The 19,602-nt window shown below is 43.7% G+C and overlaps 1 protein-coding gene across 2 annotated transcripts in view; it reads left to right on the forward strand.

Moving 5' to 3' along the window:
* The window catches only part of LOC127616267 (collagen alpha-1(XI) chain-like), a 50,346-nt gene that overhangs the window by 20,912 nt on the left and 9,832 nt on the right, over positions 1-19,602 (forward strand). For both annotated transcript variants that reach the window (XM_052087761.1, XM_052087762.1), the window contains 33 exons: positions 648-713; positions 1,660-1,701; positions 1,975-2,037; positions 3,086-3,160; positions 3,303-3,386; positions 5,033-5,089; positions 5,394-5,447; positions 5,952-6,005; positions 6,124-6,177; positions 6,258-6,311; positions 7,249-7,302; positions 7,383-7,427; positions 8,220-8,273; positions 8,360-8,404; positions 9,416-9,469; positions 10,851-10,895; positions 11,455-11,508; positions 11,599-11,643; positions 12,381-12,434; positions 12,515-12,559; positions 13,279-13,332; positions 13,424-13,531; positions 13,618-13,671; positions 14,157-14,210; positions 14,540-14,584; positions 14,793-14,846; positions 14,943-14,987; positions 15,457-15,510; positions 15,607-15,660; positions 16,008-16,061; positions 16,204-16,311; positions 16,657-16,746; positions 18,491-18,544. In XM_052087761.1, the coding sequence (XP_051943721.1) occupies positions 648-713; positions 1,660-1,701; positions 1,975-2,037; positions 3,086-3,160; positions 3,303-3,386; positions 5,033-5,089; positions 5,394-5,447; positions 5,952-6,005; positions 6,124-6,177; positions 6,258-6,311; positions 7,249-7,302; positions 7,383-7,427; positions 8,220-8,273; positions 8,360-8,404; positions 9,416-9,469; positions 10,851-10,895; positions 11,455-11,508; positions 11,599-11,643; positions 12,381-12,434; positions 12,515-12,559; positions 13,279-13,332; positions 13,424-13,531; positions 13,618-13,671; positions 14,157-14,210; positions 14,540-14,584; positions 14,793-14,846; positions 14,943-14,987; positions 15,457-15,510; positions 15,607-15,660; positions 16,008-16,061; positions 16,204-16,311; positions 16,657-16,746; positions 18,491-18,544 (1,926 nt within the window). The remainder of the gene's footprint in view (positions 1-647; positions 714-1,659; positions 1,702-1,974; positions 2,038-3,085; positions 3,161-3,302; positions 3,387-5,032; positions 5,090-5,393; positions 5,448-5,951; positions 6,006-6,123; positions 6,178-6,257; positions 6,312-7,248; positions 7,303-7,382; positions 7,428-8,219; positions 8,274-8,359; positions 8,405-9,415; positions 9,470-10,850; positions 10,896-11,454; positions 11,509-11,598; positions 11,644-12,380; positions 12,435-12,514; positions 12,560-13,278; positions 13,333-13,423; positions 13,532-13,617; positions 13,672-14,156; positions 14,211-14,539; positions 14,585-14,792; positions 14,847-14,942; positions 14,988-15,456; positions 15,511-15,606; positions 15,661-16,007; positions 16,062-16,203; positions 16,312-16,656; positions 16,747-18,490; positions 18,545-19,602) is intronic.

Consider the following 19,602-nt stretch of genomic DNA (forward strand, 5'->3'; position numbering starts at 1 on the left):
AATCCTTGTTTGAAGCCAAACCAAACCTTTCTCAAGCAAACGATATCATACACAGTTGGCGATACAATCGGCGATATTACAAAGTAAATGAAACTTAAGTATGTCTACTGTAGTTTAACCCACGGCTTCTTGCAGTGGCTGTAAGATGAAGCTTCTCAAAGGCAGGAAGTAACAAACCTCGGGGGTTAATCGCCAACGTGCTATTAGTGCTCTCCGGGAGACTATACCAGCACACCGCAGAAGTCCTCCATGATTTTCGCAAGCTGCTGGACACTGTCCTTTTGGGGCTTTTGGTAATGCCTCTCATGTGAAGTCATTGTATGGATAGTGTCAGGTAACCACGCCTGAAGTTTTATTTTTTTTAATGATTTTGTTTTTTTTTAATGTCTAGTAAGGAATCTTACTAAATAGGCGTCCAAATTATAGCTTCTGCCTATATTATTCCTGAGGTTTATTTTTCCGAGCAGGCAGCAGAGGAGCTACCTTAATCTTCATGAACAGTAGTCACCACGCCGTGGCATTTTTCTTCACACTTTTATCGCAATCTCCTGCTGCTTGTCAGTCTAGCCTTTTCACGTCCCCGCTCCGTCTCCCAAAATAAATGTGAATTGCCGTGTTTGAGAAAAGGCTTCTTCTCATGTCCACAGGTGGGAGGAAGTCAAAGTTACCTGGGAGAGAAAGGAGAGAAGGGAGAACCTGCCGTTATTGAACCTGTAAGTTGTATGTCAATATTTATACAGTGTATATATATGCACTTTGTGTTCACCGTGGCGCAGGTACGACAGCGTTCCTGTGCAAACTTGTCCGTATTTGGAAGTGGTTCCTTCACGGCCTCGCGGAAGTAGCATGGATTTGTTTCCTGCTACTTGGTCTATTCACTATTAGCACAATGAAAGTATATAAAGTACACAATGAATAGGTTGGTCAATGACTTGCTGCTCCCTGCTAACCTACCTGCTAGCTTTTACCACATCAACTCTCAGGATGAGATATGTCCTCGCTTGAATGTCGCAATGGCTAAAATAGATCATTGTGAGTTGATCCCTCGTTCAAGATAGCATCCGACATACTAGTGTAGATTTTGGGTGATTTGTTGTTCCCCGGCAGCTGCATTGCATGCTACCAAGCTTGCTACAGCTAACAAGTGACTAAATCCATTTGAAAAATGAACATCATGAATTCATGTCGTTGATTTTAGTTGTGATTGTTTGTGCTAGCCAGCAGTTTATTGCTAACATTTGACTCATTTAAAGATAAACATTGGGTCTCATTGCTACTATATTACATCAACCGTTCCAAAGCTAAACTGCCAAGTGGCTGCTCATTTGTGAACAAATAATGAATGTTTTTGTGTTTTTATTGCATATGGTCAAAATTTTATGACTATATATGACTACTTTATGGCAAATATGTGGTATCTGTAACTCTTTCCGTACAGTCAAAGCTATATAACCCTAATATTAAGCGAAATGGTAGCTCCTCCCGTACCATCTGTATTGAAAGCAGTCCAAATGCTTGACCACACATACATAACCGTCGATGAATACTGCGTGTAGCAATACGTAAACTCCTCGACCTCAAACCCGCAGCAGCCGTCTGTTATTTGTAACGCTACTGTATTATCTACTCTTTTTGCTTTTTTTTTTTTTTTTTTTTCAGGGTATGCTTATAGAAGGACCCCAAGGATCCCCCGGCCAGGCAGTGAGTATCACATTCTCTCCTGTCTGCCTTGCACACATGGAGAACAGCTAAAAAAGAAGGATAAAGGAGGGGGTGATTTTATGGAAAGAGCGTCAGTGGTGGAGTGTGATGAGGACTGTGGGGGTGGGGGGTGGGGGGGGCGTCTTTTGAGGTCTTTTTGAAGCCATCTTTGCTTCTGTCTTTTTTGGACGTTGTATCGTCGGCGCTGGATGGACCGCCTGTGGTGAGCTTTGGGATATCATGAACTCAAGAGTATGCATCTGTTTTTTTCAGGGTGTCCCGGGTACCCCGGGACTGCAGGGTCCCCCAGGACCTCCTGGAGATCCTGGTGCGAGGGTGAGTTTAATTCCCCAAAGCACATTTCACATGCATTTTTCCACTCTTATCAACATTCATTTCCTCCTGTGACAAGTCGAGGAAAAAAGTCGTTTTTTTTTTGTCACAAAGAAAATCATACAAGGAAAGTGGAAAAGTGAATGAAAAGAAAGTGACCTCACTGCCATACCGCGGTGATCCCTCTGGGTTTTAAAACTAAACTTCCTCCCCTCCTGTCACTTCCTCTCATGGGAAAAAAATTGTCTTGCCCAGGAGGATTAGACATGACTCCTTCCTGTAGCCATGTGGTTTTCCATGGCGTAGCGTTTAGTCTGCATGCGTCACCATTATTGTCACTATAAAGCCTCTTTTAACGTCACTTTCCAAGATACTGGACAGCCTAATTGATCTGTTTTCTCTTTAAGATGTACAGTAGCCTCAAAGCCTCTTATAAATCAACATCCAGCACAGCTAGAAATGTCCTCCTTTTCCCAGACTCCTTTCTTGCAAGGAGTCTGCAACGTGCAACGTGATGCTTCATTACCTATAAAGACTTTAATTTGACTATTTATTTTGAGAGGGCGGGGGAGAGAGGGCGGGTGCAGCATCTGTCAAGTTGATGGGGTGATTGACTTGAAAAACACTGGGAAAAGCCGCTTAATCCACAAACATCGTGTTGTTACCAAAGAGCACTCTAGTCCCTTCCAATTGACCCCATTGGGAAACTCTTTATTGCTGCTGTAAATCAACGGGGAAAAAAATTGGATTGAATATGTTCCACTTTTGGGTGGGCTCAACATGGCCCAAAAAAATGTCACAGATTTCTTTTGTTAGCACTTGTACTGTATCTTGGTAAAATGTACTTCATGTAATTTAGGGGTCCTGCAAAGGTCACTCAGTAGTGCCCCCTGGAATTTTTTTATTTTTTTTAATAATCTCCTTCCAAGTGGTGTGAAATTTTAGACAAACTCCTACTAGGGAATTTGCCTGATTTTGCCCTCATCAGACGTCTGCATCGTGGCAACTCTAAATTGCGATTCGCATTTTGATGCTCACTATCATTCCACAGGGTCTTCCAGGACGACCTGGAATTCCAGGTTCGGACGGAATCCCAGGGCCTGCAGGTACCATTCTGATGCTTCCAGTAAGTTCCACCACTTCACACACTGGCACAGTGGGGCTGCTACCCAATCTGCATTTTCCGTTTTTGTCATGCACTCCATTAAATTTGTCGATAGAGGCTCTGTGATCCGAATTGCGTCACCCTTTTTCGTTTTGATCGACAGTTCCGAGCAGGCGGCGAAGCACACAAGGGACCCGTGGTGTCAGCACAAGAGGCTCAGGCTCAGGCCATCCTTTCCCAGGCCAGGGTAAGTCACGTGTCTGTTCTTCAGTTATGCATTTAAAACAAGAGAGCATTTCCACAACTACTTAAAGTCCACATCCCCTCGTTGAGGTTGGCTCATCTTTTTTACATGGCGCTATCTTCTTACACGCAACCTGAATGTCAGCTTTACAGTTGCCACCTTGTCTGATGAACAGCAGGTGTATTCTCGATTTACCCTGGAGAGCCAGTGCTAAATGTTTGGCCGGTTTTGCGGGGAAATATTACAGCAATTTCTTTTTGACCACCATGGTTAGTTACAGCTTTACAAATGCCGCATCTTCGGCACTTGCAGCGCTCACTTTTTATGCTAATTTGCATCAAATGGCTGAAAAGCAAAACCCAGTACAGTTCAATGTGACCTTTAAAACCACAAGGTCAATCCCTTACTCGGTCTTTTGCATTGTCTGGACGTGCCTCATGAATTGGCATGCAGAAAGAAAATGGAGTGGTACTGCACTCCAGAGGTATGAGGGCAACACTTACGATACATGGAGTTCATTAAGTCGAGCGCAAACATCCTATTTACACCCTTGGAGCGCAAGCCAAAACTCATTTTCAAGTCAAAGCACTTTGTTTTTTTTTTCATTTTTCTTGTTTGTTCCCAGCACCAGACACATTTTAAAAAGAATTATTCTCCACACCTGAAAGCCAAACAATGGCATTAACATTGCCCCGTGAGTGCGGAGTAGGTCACGGATTGCTCCGCTGAGCAAATTAGCTCATTTTTAGCTCATTAGGCTACAAATGTTCCACACGTTCTTGGCTTTGGAACAAATGCGCTCAGAAAAAAAAAAGGTCCGCTCTGTACATTTTTAGCCTCATTTGAATTATTTTCAGACACATGCTGGCGACGGGTTTTGTAGTGGCCAGCTGGTGACTCATGCCTTTATTTACTCAACTGCAGAGGAGACCAGACATCGATCAGGAAGTGGCGGGGGTGGCGTATGATGTCAAAGCAATAAAGTCACGCACGCTCAAACCTTTCTGTTCAAATGCTTACAAACTTTTTTCAGCAGGGTGCGCCCATATAAATTTCACAACTTTGCAAATGACGTGTCTGCCGTGCGGGGGTGATTTGGTCTGACCGCCTATCTTCTTTTCTGGACACTGCTCAGCTGATTTTGTAACAAATTTGACATCCGGCTCGCGGCGCACGATCCGACCAAAATCAGCTTTATAGATGCCACGTTGGCCATCCTTGTTTTTTTAAAAATAAATTTTAAGGACGCTACTGAGTTAAGGATTTTCTAAACAATTCCTCGCAAACTTTCTTCAGTTGGGCGCTTCCATTCAAATGAACAGACGTCACGTCTACCGTTCCCGGGGTAGGTCCTCCCGTGTTCCTTTTCTGGACATTATATACGTATTGTGTATGTCATCAAGCCACACTTGCGGAGATGTTTGCACAAAGGCCCAAATCTTGGTCGATGCCACATCTGCTGCGTCGTCAAGCCGTATACCGCCAAGGATTTAAGTAGGGATCCATTCGTTGACATCAAAGGTTTCCTTATAGGCTACATAAACACAATTCTGTGAGAAAGTCCGTGCCTGTGTGGGTGAGCAGTGGTTTCACTTGTCTCTTTGATTGTCCCCCCCCCCCTCCCCATCCCCCCTGTCTCCGTCCTCCAGCTGGCCATGAGAGGTCCACCAGGGCCAGCGGGCTTGGCGGGAAGGTCCGGTCCCGTGGTGAGTCCCTCTTCAAAGCACGTTGCACTGTGAATCCGCACATCCCACACACCGCACATGAGATCATGAGCACACCCTTGCCGCACGTAGATCATCTCACACCCATACATGCGAAGGGTCAATGGGCGGCTGAGGTCATGCGGTTATCTCTGGTTTTAGTCGCGGTCCAACTGCGTCTCACACCCAGAACTCTTTCTTTCTGTTTTACACTGTCGGCGACTGATTCGGGAACTGATTTACTGCATTCCAATATGTTCGGTTCTTGTCCAGTTCTTGTCACTCATTAAATTGGATTTTCTAACAGGGCAGTCCTGGAGCTCCCGGTCTTAAAGGGGACAGTGGAGATAACGGACCACAGGTGAGAAGCGGTTTTTTTGGACGGCTACGGAAGCGAGGATTTTTTCTTTGATTTCCCAGACGCTCCTATAAAATAGCAACGTGCAGTGGGATACACGTGCTTGTCTTCACTTCATCTATTTCATTCTCGAGAGGCAAAAATGGTTTGTAGGCAGGAGAGGACGTCCACGGACTTGAGTTTGATTGCAGTACTCTAAAAAGGTCTGAAGTGGGCTGAAGGAAGTTGTCAAATTTCTGACGTTTATTCCGAGTGTCATTCAAAAAAGTCCTAAAAATTCCTTTGGTAGGTCCAAAAAAAACCTTCCATTAAAAAAGACATTTGATTTGCCCTAATAATTCTGAAATTTGATTAAAACTTGATCAAAATGGATTTGAAAGTCTCCCAAAAGTCCGTCTGGTTGACTTCCTTGAACCAGCAAATAATTTGATTTGGGATACCGGTATTTTTTTTCAGGAAGTAGACAAGATGAACCACAGTCATATTTATGATCTGTTTGTCTCTTAGGGCCCCAGAGGTCTTCAGGGTCCTACTGGTCCTCCGGGAAAGCCAGGCAAGCGAGTGAGTCAAGCTTAGACCAATGAATCTATCCACATGGAGACCAAAAACAAGTCCAAGAGGACTTCTCCGCCGGCATCCCGCGTCGACTCATATTTCCCATACGTCTGTGCTGCTCTAGGGTCGTAACGGAGCTGACGGTTCACGAGGAATGCCAGGAGAGCCCGGGACCAAGGTACCGTCATTCACGCATACGCTGGTGATTTTTCATCATAGGCGTTGTTGCACCTGTCCTGACATTAACCGTCTTTTCAGGGTGACCGAGGTTTCGACGGCCTTCCCGGTCTCCCCGGAGAGAAGGGCCATCGGGTGAGCATCACTTTCTTCTTCAACTACTTTACGATCATTTCGAGCTGGGTTCATTTCTATCGTACAAGGTGACGTTCGTCGTGAATAGCCGCTGAGATGAGCAATCGATTTGTCATTTGGCGTGCCTGCGTATCGTAAAAGAGGTGGTTAGCGTTAATTATCAAATGAATAATCAAATGAAGTGGCCCGGTAGTCCAGTGGTTAGCACGTCGGCTTCACAGTGCAGAGGTACCGGGTTCGATTCCAGCTCCGGCCTCCCTGTGTGGAGTTTGCATGTTCTCCCCGGGCCTGCGTGGGTTTTCTCCGGGTGCTCCGGTTTCCTCCCACATTCCAAAAACATGCGTGGCAGGCTGATTGGACGCTCGAAATTGTCCCTAGGTGTGAGTGTGAGCGTGAATGGTTGTTCGTTTCTGTGTGCCCTGCGATTGGCTGGCAACCGATTGAGGGTGTCCCCCGCCTACTGCCCGAAGACGGCTGGGATAGGCTCCAGCACCCCCCGCGACCCTAGTGAGGATCAAGCGGCTCGGAAGATGAATGAATGAATGAATAATCAAATGAATGATCAATATCGTATTATCGTACATTGCGCATGACTATTTTTTGCTGGATTATTTCTAGCTGCGATTATTATATGTTGCGGGGTTGATGCTCCCCCATTTCTTAGAAAAAAAAAGAAAGGCAAGGGCGGCGGCTGTGGAAGAGTCCTTTTAAAAATCACCAAGGGAGTATCTTCGGATGTCAATTCCATCCTATATGACGTAATTAAAGGACCTTTAAATACAGGGAAGCATATTCTACCCAATGCGGTCTCGTCTTTGCATCGTTTCGTAATTGCCGAGTCATCGTCTTTTTTCCTTCCTCTGCCCCAGCTGTGAGCCTGAAAAACCCCAACCCTACTTTGCTTCGCTAACTTCTCGTTGATACCTCTTTTCTCCAGGGGGAGCATGGTCCGACAGGGCCTCCAGGACCTCCAGGAGAAGACGGGCCAAGAGTGAGTAGTCGGCACGTCCCCTCTACAATTCCAACGTTGTTGTGTTTTCTTGCCAGTAAGCCGTCTCGTTGCCTCCGCAGGGGGAAGACGGCCAGGTTGGACAGAGAGGTGTGGCTGGAGAGGCCGTAAGTGGATTTCTTGGCTTCTCAAAAGAAAATATGGGGCTATAAGTCTGACACGCAGCAGCAAATCAATCTGTCCGACACACCGTTTTGGGAATCAAAACCAAAAAGTGTGCGTGTGAGAGCAGAAAGGCTCATTTTTGTTGTACGTGTGATGACAGCTCACGCTCGCGCACGCGCGCGAACGCGCAGACACTTGATTATAAGTCTCCAAATTGAGCCGGCTTCACGGAGTGGGCGATACCCATAATGACCACACGAGGTCAGTATTTATGAGCACAATAGTTCCAGAGCGCTCCAAATTCCCACAGTTTTATGATGCCAGTAAACACAGCACGTTTCAATTTAGATGGCGTATCCAAGAACGATGATTTATTTGCGTGTCTGTTCGTTTAGTCCAGGTTTCGTATTGTTTTCGTGGAATTTTTATTCATGTTTGTTCCCCTTTTCCTTGCTTTCTTTCCTTCCTTAACTTTGTTTTTATTTTTATTTTTAGGCTTTTGTTCCTCACTCCTTTGCTCTTTTCTTTGAGATTTTTTTTAAAAGTTGACTTGACTTTTTTGTTGTTCTTGTTCTTGTATTCAAATGTTGCTTACTCGTTGTTATTGTTGACGTGGTTTTATATGTGCATCACTTTTTTTTCTATTTTATGCTCTCTCAGGTTTTTTTTTAACTTCATACGATTATACTCGTTGTTTTTTTTTTTTTTCTTTGCTAGTTTTACTCATCGCAATGTGACTCGTCGTCTTCTTTGCTCTCTTATTGAATATTGTGCACTCGTTTCGCCCAACACAGGGTCCTCGAGGTTTGCTGGGCCCCAGAGGTTCGGCGGGGCCTGCAGGACAACGTGTACGTACACGGCACAGAAGTGTATCATCGTGCTTCCATCGCTCTCTGGAGAAATGCTCTGATCTATCGCACCCTTTTCCCTGCAGGGCCTTCCCGGAATTGACGGTCAAGCGGGTCCCAAAGGAAACATGGTGAGGACCATGTTTTGTGTTCTCCTCGGTGTGTGTGATTTTTATTTTGTAGTCGTATGTACCCAAGGATTGCAGTGAGCTACTTGTGTCAAGGCCATCAGAGTGTTCACTTCATCATCATATGTCATAACAGAAGTCAGAGTTAATTTTCATATTACAGAGTAGTATAATTGTTGGGAAACCTTTTTTTTTTTTTAAACTACCAAGTGCAAAAAGACCTGTCAGGAGGGAGGAGAATGACGTCCGCTTTTGTGAGGGTCTCACCGGGAAGCTGCATTGGGGTCGGGTCACTAGTCGAGAAGCCTAAACAAGTCCACGTGTGGTCACTGAGTCAGTCTGAGGGGGGGAAGGGGGGGGGGTTCTCTGTCTGCGTGTGGTTTGTGACACATTTAAAGACAGAAAGGAGGGAGACACAAAAACCCAAATTGTATCACGCCCCCAGATGTTACAGTAAGACACACTGTACCTATTAGGCAGCTGATTGTGAAATGTAAGATGTTTAAACAACAAGTCATCCAAGAAAAGTCACGTTCGCTCTTTGTCTTTCTGTGAGCTCACCAGTCGCTGTATTTTGCAACATTAAAAAAGGCTTTTGGCAAACGCTTTCCGGCAAGTTGGAAGCGCCGATTGTCCAAAGTGTGGATATTTTATTACAAGTTTGTCTTAAAAGTGAAGACGGAATTGTCTTTGGGGTTTATTCCAACACTGCAAGCTCATCTGACCCTGATTTACAGCAAGGAAAAATAATCTTCTTTCGCAATCATAAAAACATGCCTACGGTCACCCAAAGTGTCTTTTCTCAACACGTTGTCTGTGTTTCATCGGGAGAAGCGAAGGCGGTACTATATTTTCTTTTAGGTTTCACCTCAAAGGTTTGATAAGGTTATTCCTCAACAAACGCATTCACTCTGGTGACCCTCATAGGACAAATCACAGCAACAACCCGATTTGGTTTTGCAAACAACACAGTCAAATAAAAATATGAACGAGGTCCTTGTTGTGATGTTCTAGGGTGTACAAGGAGAGCCCGGTCCTCCCGGACAGCAGGGTGTGCCTGGTCCTCACGTAAGTCCTCCCTCCATCCATCTATTCGTCCGTGCATCTGCGTGCTCTGTTTTCTAACTCAACGTGACGGCTTCCGATGCCTGAAATTCTTCCCCTGGCTTCTTTCTTTATTCTTCTCCTCAGACGTCTGTTTTACCCATCCGACGTCTGCGCGAACACTTTGCACTCTGATCTCCTCCCCCTTTTGTTTTTTTCTGCCCGACACAATTCACACGAGGAGTTGACTTTGGGTCCCTTCTCAGGAGGAATAGCAATTTAATGTCCGTGGGTCTCTTTAACCCGAGACTCTCTTTTTTTTTTTAATCATCCAAAAAGTGTCAGAAAAGTTCCGTCAATATTGGTTGTATTTTTAATGAACTTTTTCAATCGATATTTAGTGTCTTACATCACATTCTTCAATGAGAGAATTCATGAAATTTATGTCAACCAATAGATTCACACGTTTTTTTTTAACTCTATAATTTTATCGGTAGTATTTATTCATTATAACAGTTGCAAAACAGTCAAATCAAACATCGATATAAATAATGAAAACGGATCATTTCATAAAGCCTTGAGTGTTTGACTTTATTTGTCAACGGGTCATTTGTCAAGCACTCAGGAAGCAACTTTTTTTTGCTGTTGTTTTGCAGAAGTTTAGCCCTCTTTATTAATTCAAGCTGCAAATATTTGGAAACAAGATGAAATCTCTAACTTAAAAAAAATGCAACGTAACATGATGGTTCTAATTTGAAATTGTTCACTAAATGACCATAGCCTGCATTTGTCAGTATCCAATTTTTTTAAATCCTCTTGAGAAAAAAAAAGCAACCTTGGAATGCATCATTTCAGATGTAGAGATAAGAAGGCAAGTCCTGTGGATAATTAAAGGTCATCAGGGTCAGATTGACCTCACACATCATGCGCGAGTGAGAGAATTCAATTGTTTTTCATGGAAAATGCACATTCAAACAAAAGGTTTACTTGACACCAGAAAGAAACGCATCTCAAATGCAAGACATGCATATTTTACACCGTTTTTTTTCTTTCCATTTCTGTTCATCCAGGAGCAGAAGGAATGGCGTCGTGGCTTCTGGACAAGAGAGCTTGCCTTTTTTTTTTTTTCGATGGAGGGAAAATAAAAAGTCAAATATGTTCCTAAATGCTTATTCTTTTCATGGATAGAAGCCCCAGGAGTGAAATCAAGCGACTTGCGGAAATAATAATAAAAGTCCATTTGCATGGAGCGAGTCTGAATAAACACTGCTAAAGTACTTCCAATGTGGAAGCAATGAAGCGGTAAAAATCAGCAAATTAAAACGGGAAACAAACTTGACAGGTGCTTTTTTTTTGCACGTTGTGTGTAACACCCACTCTGTCTCTCTCTCGCTTTCTTTTTCAGGGTCTCATTGGGCCTCAAGGTCCGATCGGGCCTCCCGGTGAAAAAGTGAGTACTCCTCCCTTGCTGCCTCAAAAGTTGATTTTCACTTAAAAGCGCTCCAGCAGATGTGCTGCCGCGGAAGAAAGCCTCAAGTGGTTGCATTCGTCTGACTCTGCACGCCTCACGTTACACAACCTTGAGGTTTAAAGCCGTAGAATTACACATAATACCTAAGTAGAACCTCTAAAATTTGCATTTTCGTGAACTAACGTGAACCATTGCTATAGGCAGACCAGCGGTGAATCCCAAACATTTCCGAAGAATAGTTTGAACCAATGTATAAATTAATAATCGTTCATCGCACGTTTCCTCTTTGTTCTCGGCAGCACTCTGTTGTAGAGGCCTCGAAAAAAAGTCAAAGAAAAACAAAATAAAGCGAATCCATCCTGTCGATGCTCGCTGAAGTCTTGGGAGATGATAGCATCAACTTGCAGCTTGTGACGCAGCATTTCAGACATTGTTTTTTTTCTGATAAAATATTGGGTCATTTTGCCAAGATGAATTTTAAGGTTTTCCCGTATTTTTAACTTCCTGCCTTCTCTCTCTGTCTATCACATGAATGTAGGGACCTCAAGGAAAACAGGGGTTGGCCGGTCTTGCTGGTGCTGATGGGCCTCCAGTAAGTAAAGTCCCTCCTCAATCTCTACAAAATGGCAACGAATAATATTATATTCAGCTAAGGAAGTGTTTTGTTTGTTTGTTTTTTTAGGGTCACCCTGGTAAAGAGGGTCCTCCAGGCGAGAAAGGCGCAGCTGTAAGTGTTGTGTGGTAGTTGGCCTTTGGACCGTTACAATTCAATTAAGATTAATTAAGTACCATGTGTGTGTGTGTGTGTGTGTACTGTATATGTTTATGTGTATATATGTATGTACATGTTTTTTATTGTTGTTTTTAGATACGCTTGTATTTTGTCATTCATTCATCAGATATTTCAAAATGTAATCTTTGAAATATATGACGTCAGCCTCTTAAAATAATGGCCGAAGTCAGCCGGCAAGCAACTGGTATTGACAGAATTACTTGGATGCTTTCCCGAGTCACTTGTTGCTAGGCAGAATACATGAGGCAATACAATCATTTCACAGCACAGTCGAGCTCTCTTGGCTGTTTGGTTGACGGAGAATTCCTCAGCCCCCACAGAGCTGGAAAGGGGACAGCCAGAGAGTGGTCAGTGACCCCCCCCCCACACCCCCCAAAAAATAGCACTGAATTTATTGCTACTAAAAATAACAGGCTTTTTTTAAATCACGCTGCCATCTAGTGGTTGTTGTGGCCCACTGCCCAACTTGTCCCTATGATGCACGGTGTATGGGAACACATTTTGCGTGACCTAAATATGACAGCATTTCACCTGACTTGTTCACTGTGTATAATTGAGTTCAGATTCTTGTCAGTCTTTTCCACATGTGTAACTTGTTACATACTTCTGGGAAATTAATGGAAAATGTATCAAATAAACTCAGATAAATAACCCTTTTTCCTCGTCCTCAGGGTTTACCCGGACCAATGGGATCCATCGGCTACCCCGGACCTCGTGGCGTCAAGGTGAGCGAGCATCACACTTTGGACAAAACTGACCAATATCCCCTAAATTAAGCTCTAACTCGATTTGCGGTTTTCCCCAGGGGGCAGAGGGAATCCGAGGCCTGAAAGGTGGCAAAGGAGAGAAGGTAAACATACATTTTATGTCTTCCAAAAAAAGCAGTTCTGATATTGGCAAAGATTGATTGTGTAGACAACCACGAATCACGAGGAAGGGGAAGCACTTTTTTGGAAGCCCCCAACCACACATTTGAACAAAGGAAAGGTTTGAGGAATCGATTGTTTGAATGGATTTGGCCACCTTGTGTGTTTGAGTCTCTCCAATGCAAGCACCAAGATTTACTGGGCGGTTACATACAGTACTGCTTTGCCAAGAAATACCTCAACTTTACAGTTCATTGTGAAAATGTTTGTTTGTTTTTTTAATTACATATCTGGCAAGTTTCTGGAAACCTTCCGTGGAAGGGATTATTCATATTTTTTCTGAAATTGCTTCATTTTATCATTCATTTTAAGCATCACCATTGACTTATTAGATTTTGAATTAATATTATATGTATTTTTCCCCACGAATTTTGACCTTTTCTATACTGAAAGTGACAATTCCCACGAACTCTAGCATACAGTACTGTATTCCCATTAGTTTCAGACCCACGATGCTGCACTTTTCTTTCATACCACCAGATGGCAATAGAGTAACGCAGAACGCAGTTGTGAACTCTCACGTGTTTATCTGCTTTAATCCAAATTGCCACTGGGGGGCAACATTCTTCTTGTGTTCCTGGAATGTGCTGTTTTACAAACTATAGAGTATCATCAACATATTCATGCATTTAATTCCATCTAGGGAGAAGATGGGTTCCCTGGCTTCAAAGGCGATATGGGGCTCAAGGGCGACAAGGTAATTTTTTTCCCAAAAGTTTTCAGCAGGACGTCTCAAAGCTAAAAATTAAAGCAAACATTAAGAAGTGTTTGTTTGGGGGCACATCCAGGGTGAGGGGGGTGTAACAGGACCCCGCGGAGAAGACGGACCTGAGGGCCCCAAGGGCACATCGGGACCCAACGGAGATTCCGGTCCCATCGGTCCAGCTGGAGAGAAGGTAAAGCAACCGATCAGCCGCCAAGAGTGAAGTCCAAATTGAAGACGACTTGGTTTGAAAGATTTGTGATTTCCTCTGTTGTTTAGGGAAAGCTTGGAGTGCCCGGTTTGCCCGGATACCCTGGAAGACAAGGTTCCAAAGTATGTGGAAAACTCACTGAACTGACATGCACTTCATAATTTCATAATGTAAACCCGACTGGCTGGAAATTAAGTTTGGACAGACATACAGTTAGTTTTTCACTAATTGTGAGAGAATGAAGACCTGAAATGTACTTTTCTTGCACTCCAATTCGCAAGGTTTCTTTACATTTTGAATGGGTTTATTTTTAGGTATTTGTTAGAATGGAAAACCAGCTACATTTATTCCTGAATCAAAGATTTTTTTAATCATTAATTTAGCATCTTGTCTTAATTTTCATATCTGTACTTTTATTTTTACTTCTTGTATTTCTTAATGTATTGTATTTTTACATGTTACAATTATTTGTAAAACAGTTTCAACAAATTTTGATTTAAATGTAACCCTGTATTTGTTTTGTTTTGTTTTCATTGTTAATTTATTTTATTTTTGGGAATTTTTACCTGTGCTGCTTTCCAATTTGCTCTTTGTGTTTTTCTCGCAGGGCTCCAATGGCTTCCCCGGTTTCGCCGGATCCAATGGCGAGAAAGGCACAAGGGTCAGTTTTGTTTTATCTTCAAGGAAAGCCCAGCTAACAACCCTTCCAATGTTGAAAATAATCATTGATGACATCGATTCTATGTCAACCACTTTATTTCACATTTGAATTGTATTTTGCAATTATTTCTTTTTAACAATGTTTTTCCCCACTTTAATTTAGCTTTGTTCCCCACAAATTGCCAGTGGGATATGTGATATTCATATCAAACACCTTGACCGTTTGTTTGTCTAGAGATGCTCATATTCTCTTGTGCAAAGTCCTTCAAATGTATTTGCACTTGCTCCTAATTTGAAGCTCGTTTTGGTGTTGTTTATTGTTTCTGTCAGGGAGTTGCTGGCAAATCCGGACCTCGAGGCCAACGCGGCCCAACGGTAGGCAATTTCATGCATCTGAATAATCATGAATGATTTATGTTGCTCCAAACAACAATGACAGTGGTGTATTGATTGGGGAGGGGGTAGGGGGGACAAATTGGTTGGGGGACACGGTGCATTCATTGCCTACGTATTTTCAGGACAATATTTAGTTACTTCGATGACAACAGAATGTGTGTGTGTGTGTGCGCGTGTGTTTGTGTAGGGTCCACGCGGTGGGCGTGGTGCCAGAGGACCTACAGGAAAACCAGGAGCAAAGGTAATAAGCCAATTCATGTATGGATTACGTGAGGTCTGAATGTGACCTTGAACTGCGAACGCTGAAATTGGGTCTTATCTTTTTGTCCTCCCTCAGGGCACCTCCGGCAGTGATGGGCCTTCAGGACCGCCCGGGGAGAGGGTTAGCGTTTCATTTGGATGGCTTCCATTTTTAATTTTTTTTTATTTCATATGTTTGTCCACAAGGTATGGCTGCGGGAAATTCTTCTCCTATTGCCTCACTACTGAAAGTGATAAAGATATTGCATTCAAATATCATGTATATCAAGTGTATGTTGATAATGGTGGCTTTGCTTCTTTCTTTTCATTCTTTTTTTTTTAAATTTGCGATCCAATACACGGTACATTAGATACCTGCGTATTAGCATTTCGGCATTCACAGATTCACCTTTTTGCAATTTTTTTTTTAGCGACCTGATCCTCTTTTTTACATGGCTGGGCCTAATCCCCTATCCCCATCAAAGAATCCATTGAAATCAACATCTATTTTTTTCCAGATACTTATTATATCGAAATTGGATGGACGGATTAAAAAAAAAAAAGACATCATGAAACTATTTCAATTTACTCACCATTTCTTCTCATTAAAGGGTCCTCAAGGACCACAAGGACCTGTCGGCTTCCCCGGACCAAAGGGACCCAATGTAAGTAATTGCGATCACAATGTTAGTATTAATACATACATTTTTTAATGTGTCTTAATGTGATGCTGTCTATTTGCCCCTCCACCCTACGTGTAGGGCCCCCCAGGAAAAGACGGGCTGCCAGGTCATCCAGGACAGAGAGGAGAGACGGTCAGTGTTAATCTTAATCCACCCTTGAACTCCCAATCCACCTTTCGCTAAACTACATCCCTGAAAATGCTGACCGGCCCATCACAATCTTCTATCGAGTTAGCCAGCTAAGATAACAATCTAGCATGATGGTTTTGAAGTCGGGAGTTTTTCATCGTTGTTGCCTTTCAAACAAGCAAAATCAAATCAATCAAGTGCAGACTGTTGAAGTTACGCGGACGGTTGATTACCGTAGTTTGTGTAACACGAATCTTGTCTGCTCTTTGCATGAGGCCGATTTAACCAACAAAGCTAACAATCTAAAATGATGACTTTGGATAAAATTGAGCTGAAACTTTTCCTTTCAGGGCTTCCAAGGAAAGACCGGACCACCAGGACCTGGAGGCGTGGTTGGACCTCAAGTAGGTTCTTGTTGTGCGGCGCTTATGTCAAGATATGCACAAGTAGCAGATGTATTCCATTAGGAAAAAGCAGAAGGAAAGGTTAACGACAACAAAAAAAGTATACTGATAATAATTGAGAAACTTTGCTGTTTGCTGTCAGGGTCCAACCGGAGAGACTGGACCTAGCGGAGAGCGAGGACACCCAGGTTCCCCAGGCCCACCTGGAGAGCAAGGTTTGCCAGGTGCTGCTGGAAAGGAGGGTGGAAAGGTAAATGAGCACTCTTGTTATCACAAAAAGTATTTTATGTGGATTGTCACAATGAAACTTTAAGAGATCTACAGACATTTTATGCCATTCATATTTTTCCCCCTGGACATTTTTGGCACTGCAGGTTCAATTTGCTAGAGATATACAACCATCATCTTTACAATTATTGTTTGAAGTCAAACACCTTATGAAAAAATCCCCAATTTGCAATTATTATTCATATGTTGCGGTATATTTCAAGCAGAAGACCATTTTTATAACGTGCTGGTAGTCTAAAACCATCGCATCCAAGTGCCGCGTGTGTTCGCCTGGCTGTCACTCAATAGATTGTCTGTCTCTCTGCAGGGAGATCCTGGTCCTCAGGGGCCCGGCGGTAAGCCAGGTCCTGCAGGTCTGCGGGGCTTCCAGGGAGCGAGAGGTCTTCCAGGCGCCATGGTAAGCAACATTCACTGACAAAAAAAAAAAACACAGACTTTATTTCCTTTTTTGAACAGTCGTACAATATATGCAACATTTGAAAATAGCAAAACACTCTTGAATGGCAAACATTGAAGGAGCACGTCGATTGTTTCCTAGAACATTCTTAATCACCATACAAGAGGAAAAAAAAATGTTTCGTCTTCACGATATGTCTTTTATTATTAATGGTTGCAGTTAGAGAACGATGTGCCTCTAGTGGCGTTAAATAAAGTACCGGTAACCAAAGTATTATGAGTACACACATACAGATACAGTATACACGTTCAGAATCAAAGGGAGAGCCAGGCAATCATTTTTTTTTGTGGTGTGTGTGTGTGTGTGTGTGTGTGTGTAATCTTCTGCTCGCTCGGCATCCTCCATGCCCGCTGGTGCTGTCGGAGGCCCGCGAATGAGTTACGATAATGAAATCCCTTTATTGCGTCTGGGAAGCAGCCTTTTCCCCGTATGCAGTGGTGACTCAGCACAGGAATACTCAGACAGCACTTGCACGTGGAGCCAAGAAGCAAAATACATCACAGCCAGCCCCCGAAATAGATGGACCCAGACTTGGACGTCCTCATTCCTTGACCCGATACAAAGTACATTAAGTCGAGGTCTTAAGGGTTTTGTAACGAGTCGTTAAATTTCGCCGCCACGCTCTGCCAACGCGCACTGACGCAAGCAAAACCGTTTCGTAATTTGGCATCTCCCAACTCCCATGCGGTTGCAATCGTGAAGATCTCCGGGGTCTTTGAAGGAACACAGAATCTGGCTTCAGGGTCTGAATTTAGGCTACCGGATGTCAATTTTTCCCAAACGTAACCGAAAATTTGCCACTTCAAACCAAAGCAGCAGACTTGCTGTCTCTTTAAATGCTCGGGCTTTTATATTTTTCGGCTTTTTATCGTCTGTATGAAATACGCTACTTTCTCATGATAGGCATCTGCACCAAATTTCATGGCGCCTCACCTACATTCTATGAGCAATCTTTGAATCCATCCATCCATCCATCCATCCATCCATCTTCTACCGCTTATCCGGGGCCGGGTCGCAGGGGCAACAGCTTTAGCAGGGAAGCCCAGACTTCCCTCTCCCTAGCTACTTCTTCCAGCTCTCCCCGGGGGATCCCGAGGCGTTCCCAGGCCAGCTGGGTGACATAGTCTCTCCAGCGTGTCCTGGGTCTTCCTCGGGGTCTCCTCCCGGTGGGACATGCCCGGAACACCTCACCAGGGAGGCGCTCAGGAGGCATCCGAATCAGATGCCCAAGCCACCTCATCTGGCTCCTCTCGATGTGGAGATGAAGCGGCTCGACTCTGAGCCCCTCCCGGATGACTGAGCTTCTCACCTTATCTCTAAGGGAGAGCCCGGACACCCTGCGGAGAAAACTCATTTCGGCCGCTTGTATCCAGGATCTCGTTCTTTCGGTCACGACCCATAGCTCGTGACCATAGATGAGGGTCTGAGCCAAAGGGCGAAGCTCTCAATTTACCGGTCGATCTACGTTCCAACCCTCATCTATGGTCACAATCTTTGAATTTTACAATTTAACATCACCCAAAGTAGTAGTAGAGGGACATCTGGAAATGGCCAAATCAACCTAAATGCCTGTTTCGAACCAAAATGGCCGACTTCCTGCATCTTTTTTTGTCGTGCATTCTTCAGTCTTTTTTTTTTTTGTTCCTTTTTTTGATGCCAACATCTCCTCTCTGTGTGTTCTCAGGGTCCAGCTGGCTTAAAGGGAGGAGAGGGTCCCCAGGGTGCCCCAGGCCCCATCGTAAGTAACACTATTTGTGTTGTAAATAGTTAAACGCACATGATTTTCTATGTCTTGTTTATTCTCGTTCCAAATGAAGTACAAGGCAAAGCATGGGCTCTACATATTTGTCGCACTAAAAGGAAAACGTCCCCCCGGTCGTAGTCGTACACGCTCCAATTGGAGGAGCGAACAGGATCACTTATGGACAAGTACTCCATAAATAAGCGCGGCGCTTGAAAAGCGTTTGCGGCGGCTGAATGGGGATCGAGCTGACTGACAGCCGACTTTGAAACGTTTTGTCGGACTATTAAACGCGGCTTTCCGACAATTAGACCGCTAAAGCAGCTCTCCAGCGTCAACCCATCACACGATTGCGATTTGCCGAAATGAAAAGATCATCTGTGAATGAGCGCGATGAGGCACTTAGCTCAAATTGGCGGGAATATTTTGGGAAGGTCAAACGCCAGACATTGACTTCCTGCTGCTGCGGGAATGTCAGCATGTGTGATTACAACATCGATCATTCAAGCTTTCTATTTTCACAGCCAGTTTAGCCTGCGCTATGCCATCATTTTGACCAAATCTGACAGCTTTGGCTTTACGATTCTATTATATATTCCAACAGTGCTGCATTGTAAATTGCCATCTGCCGCATATTTAGATGATCCAGGTTCGAATCCCAGCAAACATGCCTGTGGAGTTTGCATGTTCTCCCTGTGCTTGTGTTTCTTTTTTTTTTTTTTTTTTTGCTTGGCTTGATCCCATATTCCAAAAGCATTCATGTCCTCTTTTTTTGAAGACTCTAATTTGTCCATAGTTGTCAATGTTACTGTGAATGTTATCTATACATGCCCTGTGTAAAATATCATAGTGAGGATGACCACTATTTAAGATGAATAAAGTATATAATCCTTACTCTGTGCAGACCATTACACACACACACACACACACACACAGACTATACCACAGTGAAACATCACCTTTCATAGGACAGTGGTATGAAACTGGGGCTGCTTTGCTCCATCTGGCACTGGATATCTTGAAACTGTGGGTTGCAGGTTGTCGTAAAATCTCAA

This window comes from Hippocampus zosterae, chromosome 15 (assembly GCF_025434085.1).
Source record: "Hippocampus zosterae strain Florida chromosome 15, ASM2543408v3, whole genome shotgun sequence".
In the NCBI taxonomy this organism is placed as follows: domain Eukaryota; kingdom Metazoa; phylum Chordata; class Actinopteri; order Syngnathiformes; family Syngnathidae; genus Hippocampus; species Hippocampus zosterae.